The 14,999-nt window shown below is 34.7% G+C and overlaps 2 protein-coding genes across 2 annotated transcripts; one reads left to right on the top strand and one right to left on the bottom strand.

Moving 5' to 3' along the window:
• Positions 1–385: 385 nt before the first annotated feature.
• LOC147287124 (chaperone protein dnaJ A6, chloroplastic-like) lies at positions 386–7,803 on the top strand. Its single transcript, XM_086241096.1, has 9 exons — positions 386–559; positions 661–705; positions 2,323–2,450; positions 2,745–2,886; positions 3,000–3,057; positions 4,149–4,191; positions 6,359–6,407; positions 6,486–6,566; positions 6,654–7,803. The coding sequence occupies exons 3-9, from the start codon at positions 2,344–2,346 to the stop codon at positions 7,494–7,496; spliced, it is 1,323 nt and encodes a 440-aa protein (XP_086097222.1). The 5' UTR covers positions 386–559; positions 661–705; positions 2,323–2,343; the 3' UTR covers positions 7,497–7,803.
• Positions 7,804–10,458: 2,655 nt separating this feature from the next.
• TOC34 (translocon at the outer envelope membrane of chloroplasts 34) lies at positions 10,459–13,907 on the bottom strand. The gene is made up of 8 exons (XM_086241343.1): positions 13,795–13,907; positions 12,946–13,067; positions 12,712–12,819; positions 12,494–12,618; positions 12,104–12,368; positions 11,225–11,293; positions 10,967–11,128; positions 10,459–10,871 (listed from the first exon to the last, which is right to left on the bottom strand). The coding sequence occupies exons 2-8, from the start codon at positions 13,042–13,044 to the stop codon at positions 10,761–10,763; spliced, it is 939 nt and encodes a 312-aa protein (XP_086097469.1). The 5' UTR covers positions 13,045–13,067; positions 13,795–13,907; the 3' UTR covers positions 10,459–10,760.
• Positions 13,908–14,999: the final 1,092 nt, after the last annotated feature.

The raw sequence follows: 14,999 nt of genomic DNA on the forward strand, positions 1-14,999 counted from the left end.
CAAATGGCGTCAAGGCATCTACTACAAAATTAGCTTATAAAAAAAAATTGGTTTCCAAACAATTATAACTATGATTTTAGTGACATAGATATCTCTCTCCAAAATTTCAAAGTTCCAACAACTTTTGTACCAAAAAAAAAAGAGAAAAAGTTCCAACAACTTGAATGGGTTAGACCTTTATTCTCACTCTTGGCCAAAAAAAAAAAAAAAAACCTTTATTCTCACAAAACAAAAAAAGGCAAAAAGAATGGGTTAAACCTAAAAAAAAAAGAAAAAAAAAAGAAAAAAAAAAGTTATTTTCCAAACATTAAAAACCTGAAGATGGGGTCCGTTAAATAGTAGAGGGTCTAGGCTCTAGAGACGTCGTTTTGACATTCATTGGTACTTGAGAGTTGAGAGTTGAGAGTTGAACAGTGTAGTGGCCACGCAATCTCATCCATTGCCACACTTGTTCCTCCTCCTCACTTGGACTCTCCTCACTTCCGCGCCATCCTCAGCTCTGCGCCCCTCACCCGCCATCCATCGCTACTCAGCTCAGCTCCACCGAAATACTCTCACTGTAAAATCTATCTCCCTCGTTAGGGTTTCGCTATTTCAATTGCCAAATTTTACATTATTTTCTGATTTTTGTTTTTATTTTTTCCGTTGCTCCATCATTAGGGTTCTTCGAGCATTGGGTTCGCGGTTCTTTGCATCGCATATCCGGTATTTCATTTTTGCTCCTTTTCGGTTTGTGGGTTCGATTCATATTCATATGCTCTGTGTTGTTTTGTCATTAGGAATTGTAATATGCTATCAGAAAAGTCTTTGGTTTTTTACTTACTAATTGAAATACTTGAGCCGCTAGTTTGGTGCTATTATCTTCTATCTTCATGTTTCTATTACTTCATTCCAGCCTCTGGGTTAATGCTAACTGCTTCCAAGTTCCATTCTTTTTCGGCCAATGGTGACACCCCACATATATAAATACATATTTATGTGTTTTACTTGCAAATGATTTATTTCAGACTATATTTCCCTCTGTTGCCACATTGTATATTCAATTAATACCTTCTTTACTGTTCTGTTTGTTGATTTCCTTACATCTTTCTTTTCCGGGTGGGTCAAATTGCACTAATATAACCTTTGAAGCCTTTAAATGGAATGCAATCTTACCTACTGTGGCCACCAATCTCAAGCAAATACGAAAACTTTTTAATAAAAAAATGGTTTGTTTGAGATCATCTTCATAAGTTAGTAAAACCAAAATATGATAATATGGAGTTTTGTGCATATGAGTTCGCGAGAGAAAGAGAAGAGACACCAACGAGGGCTTAGTCGAGTGGCTAGGCCCATAGTTTGCTCCCTCGTGGTCTGAGGTTCAATTTCTCAAGGTTCCTATCTAGCCATTTGCTAGTTTTCCTGCCTCCCAAAGATTGTAGGGTTTGGCGGGGGGTCCCATTTTAGAATCTAGATTCGCCTGGGGGATTTCTGGGTATTAAAAAAGAGAAAAGAGACTCAAGAAAGCAGAAGGACAGATGTAGAGGAATTGATAGTCATTGATTTTGGCTGATTGAAGATTATATGTACAATTGGGTCATTCTTTGGAGTTGGGCTATCATGAGCTGGTTAGGACCCCTGAGTGTATTGCCAAAGTCTTGAAGATGACAGAATTGGTCTTCTAAGGCCCAGTAGTGCTAGTTTGCTTGTTGTTGCGCTTTGGCCCACCATTTACCAAAAAAAGAAGATTATATGTACAAAGTGTGAGATGTAGTTGGGGACTAAGTAGTCTATTAATCATAAAATGTCAAGTTTAAGAATTTTATTCATAGTTTTCAGAAATAATTAATACAATCAAATGGAGACTGGAGAGAATGCGAAACTAAGAAGATAGGACCACATGAAAGAAGGATAGGGAAAGCCCGGAAGGGAAAAGGCGGTATTAATAAATGTAATTAAATGAGAGAGAGAGAGGGTGTAGCTTTAAAAAACCTTATTAAAATAGTAATATAATAATAACTAATGATGAATGATGCATTAAAATACTTGTAATAAAATACAAAGAGAGATGCTTACCCAAAAAAAAAAAACATACAAAGATGAGATAAGGGGGAAGAAATGCAGTGAGAGAGAAGAGGCTCTGTAAGTCAGGACCTCTGGTAGGTTTCTCAACTGGTCATCCTTCAGTTCTATCAACTCTGGATGCATGATTGGTTTGTCATTTTTTTTATACAGTTTCTCCAAATAGCTAATTATTGATCTATCCTTTAATATGGGTCAGACCCCAATTTGCTTCGGTGTAACTCTTGAATATTCCTGATGCACATGTGTGTTTCTGCTCAGTGCTCGCAGAAAATTTACTGAATGGCAATTTTACCTTGTGGAAATACATGGGTTGCTCAATGGGGCATTCGTCCTCAGGCTATGCTAAGGCCTCGCGCCATGAACAAGATACTCGCATCCCAATGTTGGTAAGTTTTTATTTACTAACATTTAACAACCTTGTGAAATGCCATCCACTCCACTTATGAAGTTCTGAACATATGTCTTATTTTAGACTAATATTTCGAATGAAAAAGCAGTGTTGATACCATATAATAACTAATGCCATCCCCATCCCAATGTTGATGTTTCTTTCTATATTTTCTATATTTGTGTGTCTGGTTTTATATGGTTGCCACTTTCAAATTAAAACACATCTACTTAGCATGCTACCAACAATTCCATATTTTTAAATATTAGTTTAATGATCATTTTGAATGCAGTGTTCCAAGCAAGATTGGCCATTTGGGTGCACCAACTTCAAGCTTCTTCTCTCGAGATTCCATGCATGCTCTATACCGTGCAGGCTCATCTCAAACTTCACATCGCTCTAGGGGAGCAAGAATGATAGTTAGAGCAGATTCTGTGAGTTACATTGGTTTTACTTTTGCTTCCATGACTAAAGGGGCTTAATTGAATGAATGCTCATTCACTGTTTCACGATTAATATCAAGGCACTAACTTATTCTCACATCCAGGACTTCTATTCTGTTCTCGGGGTGTCAAGAAATGCCACTAAATCAGAAATTAAAAGCGGTATCTACACTTATAATTTTTTAAGTTATTGTCTTCTATTGTCTCTGTTGCTTTTACATACTTATTTTGTCTTCTATTCTATTTTGCAATGGTTTTATAAGTAGTTACTTTTGTGGCTTTGAGATTCAAAAGGCAAAATCTCTACATCTGTTTATAGAGCAAAATGCTTCCATACTGTGCTATTCAATTCTTAATTTTTCCTTGGCCTTTCATGTTTGTGTCATTCTTTATTCACATACAATGTATGGGCTGAAGTACATGAAGGAAATTTCTCTGTACATTGCATGTATGCGGTCCATCTATTTCTCCGAGTAATATTGTTTGGTATGGAAACAGGCATCCGAAACTGACATGGTGTATGTCTTGGCCCCTCATTTTGGATTTGAAGAAGTTAGAGTAAATATAATGATTTTGGCCCCACTGTATTTTATCATGATTGTTACAATGTTGCTTGTTGCATATTGCCTATATCTATACATAGAGGCTTAATGATTTTGATAATCTCATGTCATTACTCGAGAGACCTTTTATAGCAGTTAATCTCATGATTGTTCTCTTGTGCGACTTTATCAATACTGTTAAAGTGAAGAAACAACCAATAGGTTTCTGTTGGAGGTAGGCAGAATTAGTTTCCTCAATTTGTGTCACCCTCAAATAGCAAGTGTTTCAGAATAATTGACCTGATGTAATTCAGCTATGCACCTTTGGCAGAAATACCACTTACTGTCTTATGATATATTACTTTATTTTCTAATATATACTTTCTCCAACCACTCTGAATTTTGTGATGAGGTGAGAAAAAAACTCATGTCACTAGATTTGGTGCCTAAGAAGTTCTAAGAACAACGCAATCTTCCCGCTAAGGCATATGTTATAGAGTTTTTGTGGGATTTCATTTCCTTCTGGATGCTTTAAGCATCCAGTGAGCAGTTTGTATGCTTGAAGGATTGAGTAAATTATGATGAGTGGCTTGAAGCATTATATGAATTATGATTTGTGCATTTTTTTTTTGTTTGGTTATGTTTTTTTCTTGTTGTTCATTATTTATTATTGTTCTCTAATTTCTCTTCCGTCTACTTTTCACTTTTTAGCTTATCGGAAGCTTGCAAGAAGTTATCATCCAGATGTAAACAAGTGAGTTGATGCCACAAACTTAATTTTGATGGACTTATTTTGAAATTGCTTTAGGCTTTTAATAACAACTGGTGCTCTTGCATTAAAAGTAGGCCTGAACAGCGTATGAACCATTCATCCTTTTAAGCAATGATTTTAAATGGCATGCATGGTCTGAATTCTGATTTTGAAATGCTGAATCACTTTTGTGGTTTAGCCTTTTGTGGGTACCATAATCATTGTCTAAGTTGCCTCAATTGCTGGTGGGTGATGTAATGTCCATCAGGACGTGGGAGCTTTGGCGGCTAAGATGCATTAGCAGTTATCTCTTCAAAAGATGCTTGGCATTTATTTGTCTTCCCTTATGCGGGGAAGCTAGTCTTTATCAGGTCTCCGATCCTTTTGCTAAAGTTAGCAGTAACAGTCTTCTATTTTTTCTCATGCACTAGCAAGTTCCAGATTCCATCAAAATATCCTAAATGACAATCAAATGATAAATTATTTGGCCTTGTAGAAACTTTGACTGCATTCAATTGAAATTGAGTGTACTTTTTGGTTCACTAGCCAACCAAGTTGTTTTTCTTCTAAAGCTGCCCCTTTTTTTTGTCTCTCAAAAGCTTTTGGTCTTTGGTTTGGTCATCTACCAGCATGTCCCGCATTTATACATTTCTTCTGAAAAATGGACTTACTGCCTTTGATGGATTATCTTTTTAGAGGAGTAGAATCTTCCTTGATATTCTTTATGCCTGCTCAACCCAGAATTCATTGAGCTTATGTTCTAATAAAAAATTTATTCTAAATGCTAGGTTTAACTTTGGCTGTTGGATACATCACTATGGTTCATTTCATCTCCTCTTAACTGTTGCGAGGGGTGAAATTAAGAAAAAGTAGTTGGAGTGTTGGAGGATTGTTACCATCACCCATAAAAGCTATCTTTGAAGTGTTAACTGCCTCAAATGTCTCATTTAAAAGAAGGGGGAAACTGCAAGATTTGATTGAATCTAAACTATTGTATCAATCTTAGTAAGAGTCTAGTTGGATTATGATATCCTGAAAGTCTTGATTGGAATATTAGATTTGAGAATTTTTATCCTTAATTTCAATTGATTTTGGGACACTTCCATAAAAAAATCTGTCCAGTCAGACACAACAGAACTCTTGTTCACCCATGTTGGACACTCATTTGGCATAAGAATTCACCTATCATTTATTTAAAGGGAAAAATTATTAAGTTGTTAAGCATTATTGTCAAGAAAGTTACACATGGTTATTTTATGGTTTGATATATATCATTCTTTCTTGAGTGGGCGTTCTTTGAAATATAAATAGATTTTAATCTAAATATCAAATTATGTGCGCGCCTGCATGCACACACAAACTCCAAGTGACGATGCTCTCATTTTAAGAAAAATGCAAATGTCCTCCCTGGGGCCATCCCAAATGCAGTTCAATGATTGGTACTGTCCATCTGTTAAGTTCCTCTTTAATGATCATTATTGCAAAAAATTAGCCAAATCGGAAATCGTTTGGTCATTTAAACTGTGCAAACAGTCTATTTGATAAAAACTTAAATGATGATGGTAATCAAATGGCTAAGTGATTTTCCATTTGGCTGATTTTTTTTTGCAGGGATGATTATTGAAGGAGGGCATAAAACATGGACGGTTCTTATCATTGGACCGTAGTCTGTAGGCTGGGGTTATGATGTCCTCAGTTTTTCTTTTTTCTTTTCTTAAAATGAGGACATCCTCACTTGAAGCTCCTCAATATATATATATATATATATATATAATACACACACACACACACACACACGTATACATGTATATTTGCATGTCTAGTGTCTGGATTCTTGGAAGTTGATGTGTAGGCTACCTTGTCTCAGTATTGAGACATGACACTGTCCGTGTGTTCATAAATTATGGGAGTTGCCCCATTAATTTCTCTTCATCTTTCATCATAGAAAAGATAGAAGTAAAAACTATTGTAGCAGATATCTGGAGTCAGATCTTTCCTCTTATGAAGTTTGAAATATTTTACCATTGTATATCTGTTTCTTAAGTGGAAATATTTTCTATTCCATTGTAGTCTTTCCTTTATTTCCCGTTTGGCTTAGCATTAGTTATATCAATCTATTTGGTAATTGTTGTCTACTAATTTTGGGGAACTATAATTTTCTATGGTGCAGAGAACCAGGGGCAGAAGAAAAATTCAAGGAAATTAGCAATGCATATGAGGTAAAAGCATGGTTTTATGATTCATTATTGAGCTAGTGGCAGTTATAGAGCCGTATCTTAATTATTTAATCTTTCCAGGTCTTGTCTGATGATGATAAACGATCACTATATGATAGATATGGAGAGGCTGGACTTAAAGGTGCTGGTATGGGTATGGGGGTAAGTAGCTCTGTTCATGATTGGGGAAAATTGTTTTCTTCATTGTATCTCTTCTTTCTCACAGTGGGATGAATTATATGATTTCAGGATTTCAGCAATCCTTTCGATCTGTTTGAGTCGCTGTTTGAGGGCATGAATAATGGGATGGGGGGAATGGGGGGAAGAGGCAGGAGTCGAGCGGTTGATGGCCAAGATGAATATTACAATCTTGTCCTGAATTTCAAGGAAGCAGTGTTTGGGGTTGAAAAAGAGATTGAAATAAGCCGATTGGAGAGCTGCGGGACTTGCAATGGTTCTGGTGCCAAACCAGGGACTAAGCCATCCAGATGTAGCACATGTGGTGGGCAAGGTCAGGTTGTCCAATCTGCAAGAACTCCATTAGGTGTCTTCCAGCAGGTGATGACATGCTCTTCATGTGGTGGGACGGGGGAAACATCCACCCCTTGTAACACTTGCTCTGGGGATAGTCGGGTGAGGAGGACAAAACGAATCAGTCTGAAAGTTCCAGCTGGTGTGGACTCTGGCAGCCGTTTAAGAGTCCGAAATGAGGGTAATGCTGGAAGGCGAGGTGGATCTCCCGGTGACCTGTTTGTCATTATAGAAGTTATCCCAGATCCTGTCCTCAAACGTGATGATACCAACATTTTGTACACCTGCAAGGTGTCCTATATTGATGCGATTTTGGGGACTACAATTAAGGTTCCAACAGTTGATGGCATGGTTGATTTGAAGATTCCGGCGGGTACCCAACCAAACACAACCCTTGTGATGGCAAAGAAAGGTGTTCCCCTTTTAAACAAAAGCAACATGAGAGGTGATCAGCTGGTCCGGGTGCAGGTCGAAATTCCAAAGAGATTGAGCAATGATGAGAGGAAGCTCATTGAGGAACTTGCGAATCTGAGCAAGGGCAAGGCTGCAAGCAGGAGATAGTTGTTGTGGTCATCTGTTCCATCCATATCACTTACATTCTTCTTTGTTGGTGCATCTTTCTGGAACCTTGATGCCTCATTGTGGAATTCACCAATTTTGAATCACTAGGACGGGGAGGGAATCATGTCTCATGTCTGCAGACGTAGGTAAAATTATCTTGTGATAGTTGTCATTACAGAAAGGACTTCAACTAGGTGCAAAATAAGTTAAAAAGGAAAAAAAAAAATTTATGTATCTTAACCTAATGCTTTATTGTTGCCTTATTCTTTGGGATTAAACAAAAATTTATATGATAACAGTTTTTCCATGTTTTTGTTTTCTGGTTTTGATGATTGTGCTGAAGCCTGAGGCCCATTATCGCAAGGATACGCAAATCCAAGCCAATAAAAACTGGGAGAATCACAAGCATATACTTTTTATTTGTTTTTATAAAAACGTCTTTCTACTTTCTTACGCAGACATTACATCCATTACATAGTTTCCGATTGCTCATGTGCCTGATGCTCGATTGTTACAGAATTATTAGCAGTACGGGAGAGCTTGGTTGGGAGTTAGGACTAGCGTGACAATTTCTGACAAGATGTGATACCTGAAATCCAAAACTAAATTAATGGGTTTAAGTTGATCAGTACTTGACAAGAACGCAAATATCGGTATAATCTGCTATCACATGAATGATAAAATGGGAAGAGTTAGTTTTGAACACAAGTAAAACCCGTTAAACTAGTATTATGTGAAGAAAATGATCGATTTTTTTCATTTCTTATCGTGTATTCTATGAGAATTGGATAATTGATTATCAAATTATGGGCTTTTTTTTTTTAATTTTATTTTATTTTATTTTATTTTATATTTAAATCCATGGGCTATAGTGTGCTCTTAGCCCGATCCACTTTAATGAAACGTGCAACACGAAACTCACCGAGGGCTAGGTGAACAGTACTAAACGCCCAAGAGTTCGAGTAGTACCACCCAGGATGCATAATATATTGTTCACCGAGTGTTTGACAATTGTCACTGTGCAACAATGGTTATTTGAAACTATATAAAAAGATACTCATATATATATACCTCATGTCTTTTCTTACATAATCATGTTAAGAACTAATAAAACCAATATAAAACACAAAATTCAAACTTATGGAATCACATTCACTAACGTTATAATATAAAAATGACTGTTACTAATTGTCATTGTTCGATAGTGGCAATCTGCCTTTTTTTTTTTTAAAACCACGTCGAGTGCTTAGGGTGGCGAGCACTCGACACCAAAAACACAGAGCCTGTTATAATGTGGGTTTATTTGTCAAAAAGTAGACCTATTTGTCATTGCAACTTTTTAATTAAGTTTTTTTTTTTTATAAAAAATTAAGATTAAATATCAAATCTCAATAATTTTTTGGTATAGCATGAAGACCATATAATATTTCAATTGAACTACCAAATTTAAATATAGTTTTTTAGATTAGGTCACAAATATGTTGACCTCTTTGATTTGAGTTTTTTCCATTTGACATTTTTATCCTTTGGCTCACATATAATGAGTGTTAGTTAAAATTTATAAGGTTTTGACAAAATTGTCCTTGAAGCTTTTATATTATCTTGAAAATTTGCTAATGTAGTCTCAACTTCACATTTAGTTATGATTGTACGATACTCACAACTTCAAATTTAATTATGATTGAACAACAGTCACATCTAAGTTGTGAGACAGTCACAGTTAAGTTGTGACTTAATTAAATTTTTTTTAGATAAATTATACTACAATATAGTATAAATAGAGGTCAAAACAATACTTTTATTCAAAATAATATATAGTATAGTAGTGTAAGTTGTCTCTTTCAATTTACCAAGGCAGTCACAGTTAAGTTGTGACTGGATTGATTTTTTTTTTAATAAAATATAGTATAAATTAATGTAATATTTGTGATGTAAGATTTTTTTTATTTTTTTATTGTAGTGGCATGTGATGTAATATTTGTAAATTCTAATACCTTTTTCTTTATTAATTTGTTTGACTTTTCAACTAATACCTAATCTAAAGTGCTATTTAATTTTGATACCTAAACTAAAAAGTTATTGAAATTTAGTAGTTAAAATCAATGAACTTTTTTTTTTTTTTTTTTTTATCATTATTGACTGTAAAATGCACTTTAAAATAATTTACGGTAAAATTATTCTTTTTATAATTTTGTTAGCATCATGATTAAGTAGAACTTTATATTTTATAAACAATGTATAAGTGAAAAGTTTCATTTAGAAATAAATCAAACTTAAATGATAAATTTTTAATTCGCAATATTTGTGGGGATCAATTCAATACGATACATATAATAAATGAGTTGGATTACTATTGAAATTGAACCATAGAGTTGATTAATATTCGAGCCTTTTGATTATTGCTTTTAAAACTACCAAACACACTTCATCAATAAAAATACTTTTGGTGGCATAAATAATTAAAAGTTTTAAGTAATTTTTTTAGAAGCACATGACAGTGCTTCATCCACGTACTTCTTAAACACTTGACATGACAAGTGTTTCGTGCAGGTACTTCTTCAGAAAGCAAATCTAAATGCTTTTGCAAGAAGCATTTAAAAGTTTTATAAAAATTTGTATGTACTTCTCACTTTTAACAAAAGCGTTTAACAGAAGTGCTCCTATAAAAGGAGTGCCAAGCCTTCAATACAAATATAAAACACAAATTGCCGCTCATAGTTGAGACCTCAGATCGGTTTCTTCAATTTGTGGGCTAAAACTGTAAAAGTGATGCCATGAAAGTGCTAGCATTGATTTGAACCGACTCACCACATTGGTGAGTTTGATGGGTTGGTTCAACATATTGAAGGGGCCTCATTACTTGGGAGGGCAAACCACTAAAAGGGAACCCAGGTATCCCTTCTACCATCATCAGTCTTTACGGTACTGTGGAAACTGGAAAGGAAAAGGTGACACAAAAAGATTCCAACACAAGTAGACAAGAATTTCAGTGATGAAGACAAGCTATTCTTCAATTCCAACACAGGCAATACTAATTATAAATGGAAATATCAAAATCTAAAGGTCGTACTAATTACAATACAAAATCTGATTTCCTCAAGACAAAATATCCAATGCCGCAGAATATTAATACTGCATAATATCACAATGACTTCTTTAACTGCTACTTAAAAAAAAAAAAAAAGAGTGATGAACATAGATGATCAGTAGAGGACCACACAAGACACTATTAAACTTTCAAGATTTAGATGGCCCAAAACCAAATCAGAACTTGCGACTAGGCACACCGGAATCCCGCATCTCCCATGATGGTCTACTCTCCTTTGCCATATCATGCTTGATTGCCTGTTCTATCGGCTTAATGGCAAAGAAATACTATATACAGGAAGAACAAAAATGAAAATAGATAATTAGTCCCTGCATAAATAGAGAAAAAACCACACACCTGCAATAAAAATTTAGAAGCTCACCTGGATTGCTAAAATCACAGGAATTAAGAATTTTCCTCTGTCATTGGGGTTTGGCCCCTCAATCAACTTCTTGTCAACATAAATGGACTTGCTTCCACTCAAGATGACTTCTGTGATTGTTTGAACCAAATGAGGTATCCAAGCAGTTCCATTTGGAAGAACCTATTACCAAAGAACAACCAAAATAGATGAAATCACATTTATAATAACTGCACTCAGGGGAATGACTATAAGCATAACATAAAGAAAATAGCTAACCTTCTCATCACTTTCATTCTTGTTACATCTCCCACTGTTCTCAACCAAAACAACAGGGATGGTAGAACCCTAAGAGAATAAAGGAAAACTTTCAGAAAAGTTAAATGCTTTGCAAGCACACAAATACAAGTGTTTTATCTAAAGATTTAATTTTCTTGATTCTTTTCTTTGTACTTTTATTTTTGGAAAAACTTTTCTTTGTACTTCCATTCATAACAGTACAGTATTTCATATTCCAATTTTATCCCATTAAACTTCCCTCTTGTTGAATTGCTGAGCTCCAACAAATTAACATATACATAATTGGGAATTATTTATCAAAGATTTCCAGTGAGTCAGAACCTTTTATATGGAATAAGCATGCATATCTTATAACATGGTGAGATAGAAAATCTCTAATATTCATATAGTCTCCATGTCTTAGAACATGGGGACAGAAACAAAAGTGAACCATAACATTCAAATTATATTATTTCCATGCTTGCTAACCATGCCAACAATCCAGCATGAATGCTTTATTCATTTTCAGATACACTGAATAAGGAAAATATTTATATCCTTCTTTCTCGGACATGCGTATCAAAGACATGTTTCATACCTGTCTAGTTTGAAATGTCAATCAAAGGCCTACATGTCCTTGTCCCATAAAACACAATGCTCAGTAACTATCTTCCCTATTTGAAGCTCATTCATTATCACAATTCACAAAAATATAACTATCCTCCACACACTTCATGCACCTTTTTATTAAAAGTTAAAAAAGACACTAGTTCATGTCTAATGCCTTCACCCAAATAAGAATGCCCAATATAACAAAAAAGGAAAAGAAAAGAAAGAAATGAAGACACCCATTAAACTTGGGAGGAAGAGATTGCTCACCTGTGCATCCTGTTTTTTTAACCCTGCACCAAGACGGACAGCTTTAAGGAGAGCTTCAGATCTTTTGGAGACAAACTCCTCATAAGGCAAACCATCTGGTGGTGAGAGCTGAGCATGTGTTAGGACAACCAAAGCCCTATTCCATATTCCTTTACCAAAACTATCTGTTATGGCTTTGACAACCTCCTTATCCAAGTTATCCACCCTATACGCATCCAATCGATCCACATAGAGTAGAACATCTATGGTCTTGTTGAGAAGGAAACTGCTCAAACAAGCAACCAACAGAATTAATAGTCCATTAGAATTGTTGAATAAGTTCTTGAAAAGAGCCAGCACACATTTCACTAATAGATTGAAAAATTACAAATACATAAAGCAAGAACTAACCTTTTTATATTGTTAAGTGCCATGTCATTAACATATCCTCCTTCTATGAGCCCAGGGGTGTCAATGATGTTTAAGGTAAACCCTGCCCTTGAACGTGAAACCATCACGGCTCTTGTTCCTTCAGACTAGACAGAAAGAAGAAACAAAAATTCAAGTGTATTTACAAAGGGAAAACAAAGAAATCACTCAATACAGACTCAAATAAAAACCATTCATACCTGAAAGGGACTAATAGAAACAGCCCTTTCACCAATGAGTGAGTTGACAGTGGATGATTTTCCAACTCCACCTTTCCCCATCACAAGAATTGTCAAAGTGTTCACATTCTAAACCCACACCCAGACATGAATGAACAAAGTTAAATATAATTACAAAAATAGGCAAAGTTGAATTATAAAAAAGAGAATTGAGTATTTAAATTAATATAAAACAAAAAGAAAAGAAAAAGGAACCTCTTGCTTGAGTTTTCCCAGCAATTCAAGCAACTTAGTCTGAGTGGCAGCTGCAAAGTTATTTATTCCAGCCCATTCTCTAATTATTTGGGATGCCATGGCTCTACTTTCGTTCTAGCGCTCTGAAAAAAAGAAAAGAAACACATGTAAAAACCATACAAACATAAATGAATCATTTAAGATTGCAGAAAGAGAAGTGGAAATTTTGCAGCAAAAACCCTAATAAAGAATGTAGAGACTAAAGAGGACATACTGGCCCTTCAAAGTTTCAAAGCCATGAGCTTTGTTTCTTTCTCTGTGCTTTGATAAAATCAGAGCACCCAGTTGAATTAGCAAGGGGACAACCTTCACCGTATCCCTAATTCGATTTACTTGACAACCCCAAACAGAAAACAAAGGTAAAAGGTTTCCAGCTTCACCTTATTGCCTTATTCGAATTAGCAAAGGGATTCTACTAGCTGTAAACTTTTGGGAACCACAGTCATCACCGAAATTGAATAAGCATAGTCATCATTCATCAACAGGTTCCCAGATTTTGTAGTAGTACCAATTCATAGCAATGCTATACAATTTGCAGACAAATTTTTTGAAAATCGTGGTGCAAACAAACTCTAAGCTAGCAGACAATGAAATTGTGCTTTCCTTGTTAACCCATATGCATTGAAAAACAGAAAAAGCCAGGAAGCACAAAACCCACATGCAATTTATACAAAAACCCAGATATTGTAATCAAAATTCAAACATGCTTGTTTGTGAATGAGATGGGATATGAGTATTAGTACTGAAAATTGAGAAGAACATAAAAAATAAAAAGATTGAAAATTTGAAAAAGCAAGAGAATTTACGTACCTGTTAGTCTGTGCTAAGATGTGGGAGACAGAGAAAGAGAGACACGAGCAAGAGAGACGCGAGAAAGGTAGCGAGAGAGGGTTTAGCGAAGTAAAAGGATAAGTCAGCTACAAATACAATGTTGCACACTTGCACTTCTTGAATAAAACTATAAAATGATAAAAGAAAACTGAAAAAACCAAACGCACCGTTTGTCACTTTGCCCTATAATTCTGCTTGATTTTTTTTTTTCCTTTTTTAATTTTTAGGAACATTACACATTCACTTGTTAAATTTGTTTATCAAATTTTATTAAAAAAATGATGTGACAATATTTTATTTATTTAATTGTGGATTTACTCAAATTTTATTTATTATTAATAAAATAAATACTAATATGTGTATTTACACATTATTTAGTAAATAAGGTTAATAAATTTTGAGTTATTGAATGCACAATTTTTTTTTTCATTTGACTTAAAAGATCACTTGTTCTTAATATTTATTTTGACACAGTTCTTTTGCGTGGAATTTTCTTATAAGTCATTGCAGTGGCGGAGCCACAATGATCCTAATAGTCAGGTTGTTTCACTCTTACAATTTTGGGTATGACCTCATTATCCTTTTAGACAAAAAAAAATTAGATCCTATTTTTTATGAACATTAGAAGATGAGTTTCTTATTTGAATATAAATAGTGTGTTACTTTAGTTTATGTGTGCGCTTTTGACTATTGGTTTGTTGTGTTTGTTTCTTTTCATTAGTTAATTGGTTTCTTATTTAAACACTTATTTTATGTCTGTTAAATAAATGAAAACGACACAAAATTACAAATATCTTTTTATTAACTGTAGTTGGCTCCCACAACAATTATTATCAAAAAGTTAAGATAAGTAGATACAACAGTTGAAAAATTTTCTATTGGATTATAGTAGAAAGGAGAAAATTTTCTATTGTTATCCTGCCCCCCATTATGATTAAGGCTTATTCATACCATTGCCCCTTGTAAGATACACTTTTTTTCACTTTGCCTCTTGAAACTTAAATCCTCTCAGTTTGCCACCTGAACTTCAAACAGTTGTTGCAAAAAACCCTATGCCGTCACCTCTGTCAATTTTTCCGTTAAAAAAGATGACGTGACACCTATATGGCATAGGTGGGACCCTTTTCTAGTTATGTAACATCCATACAGACACTAAAAATTATAAAAAATTGACATTAAGCTCG

Source organism: Dryas octopetala, chromosome 4 (assembly GCF_963921425.1).
Source record: "Dryas octopetala chromosome 4, drDryOcto1.1, whole genome shotgun sequence".
In the NCBI taxonomy this organism is placed as follows: domain Eukaryota; kingdom Viridiplantae; phylum Streptophyta; class Magnoliopsida; order Rosales; family Rosaceae; genus Dryas; species Dryas octopetala.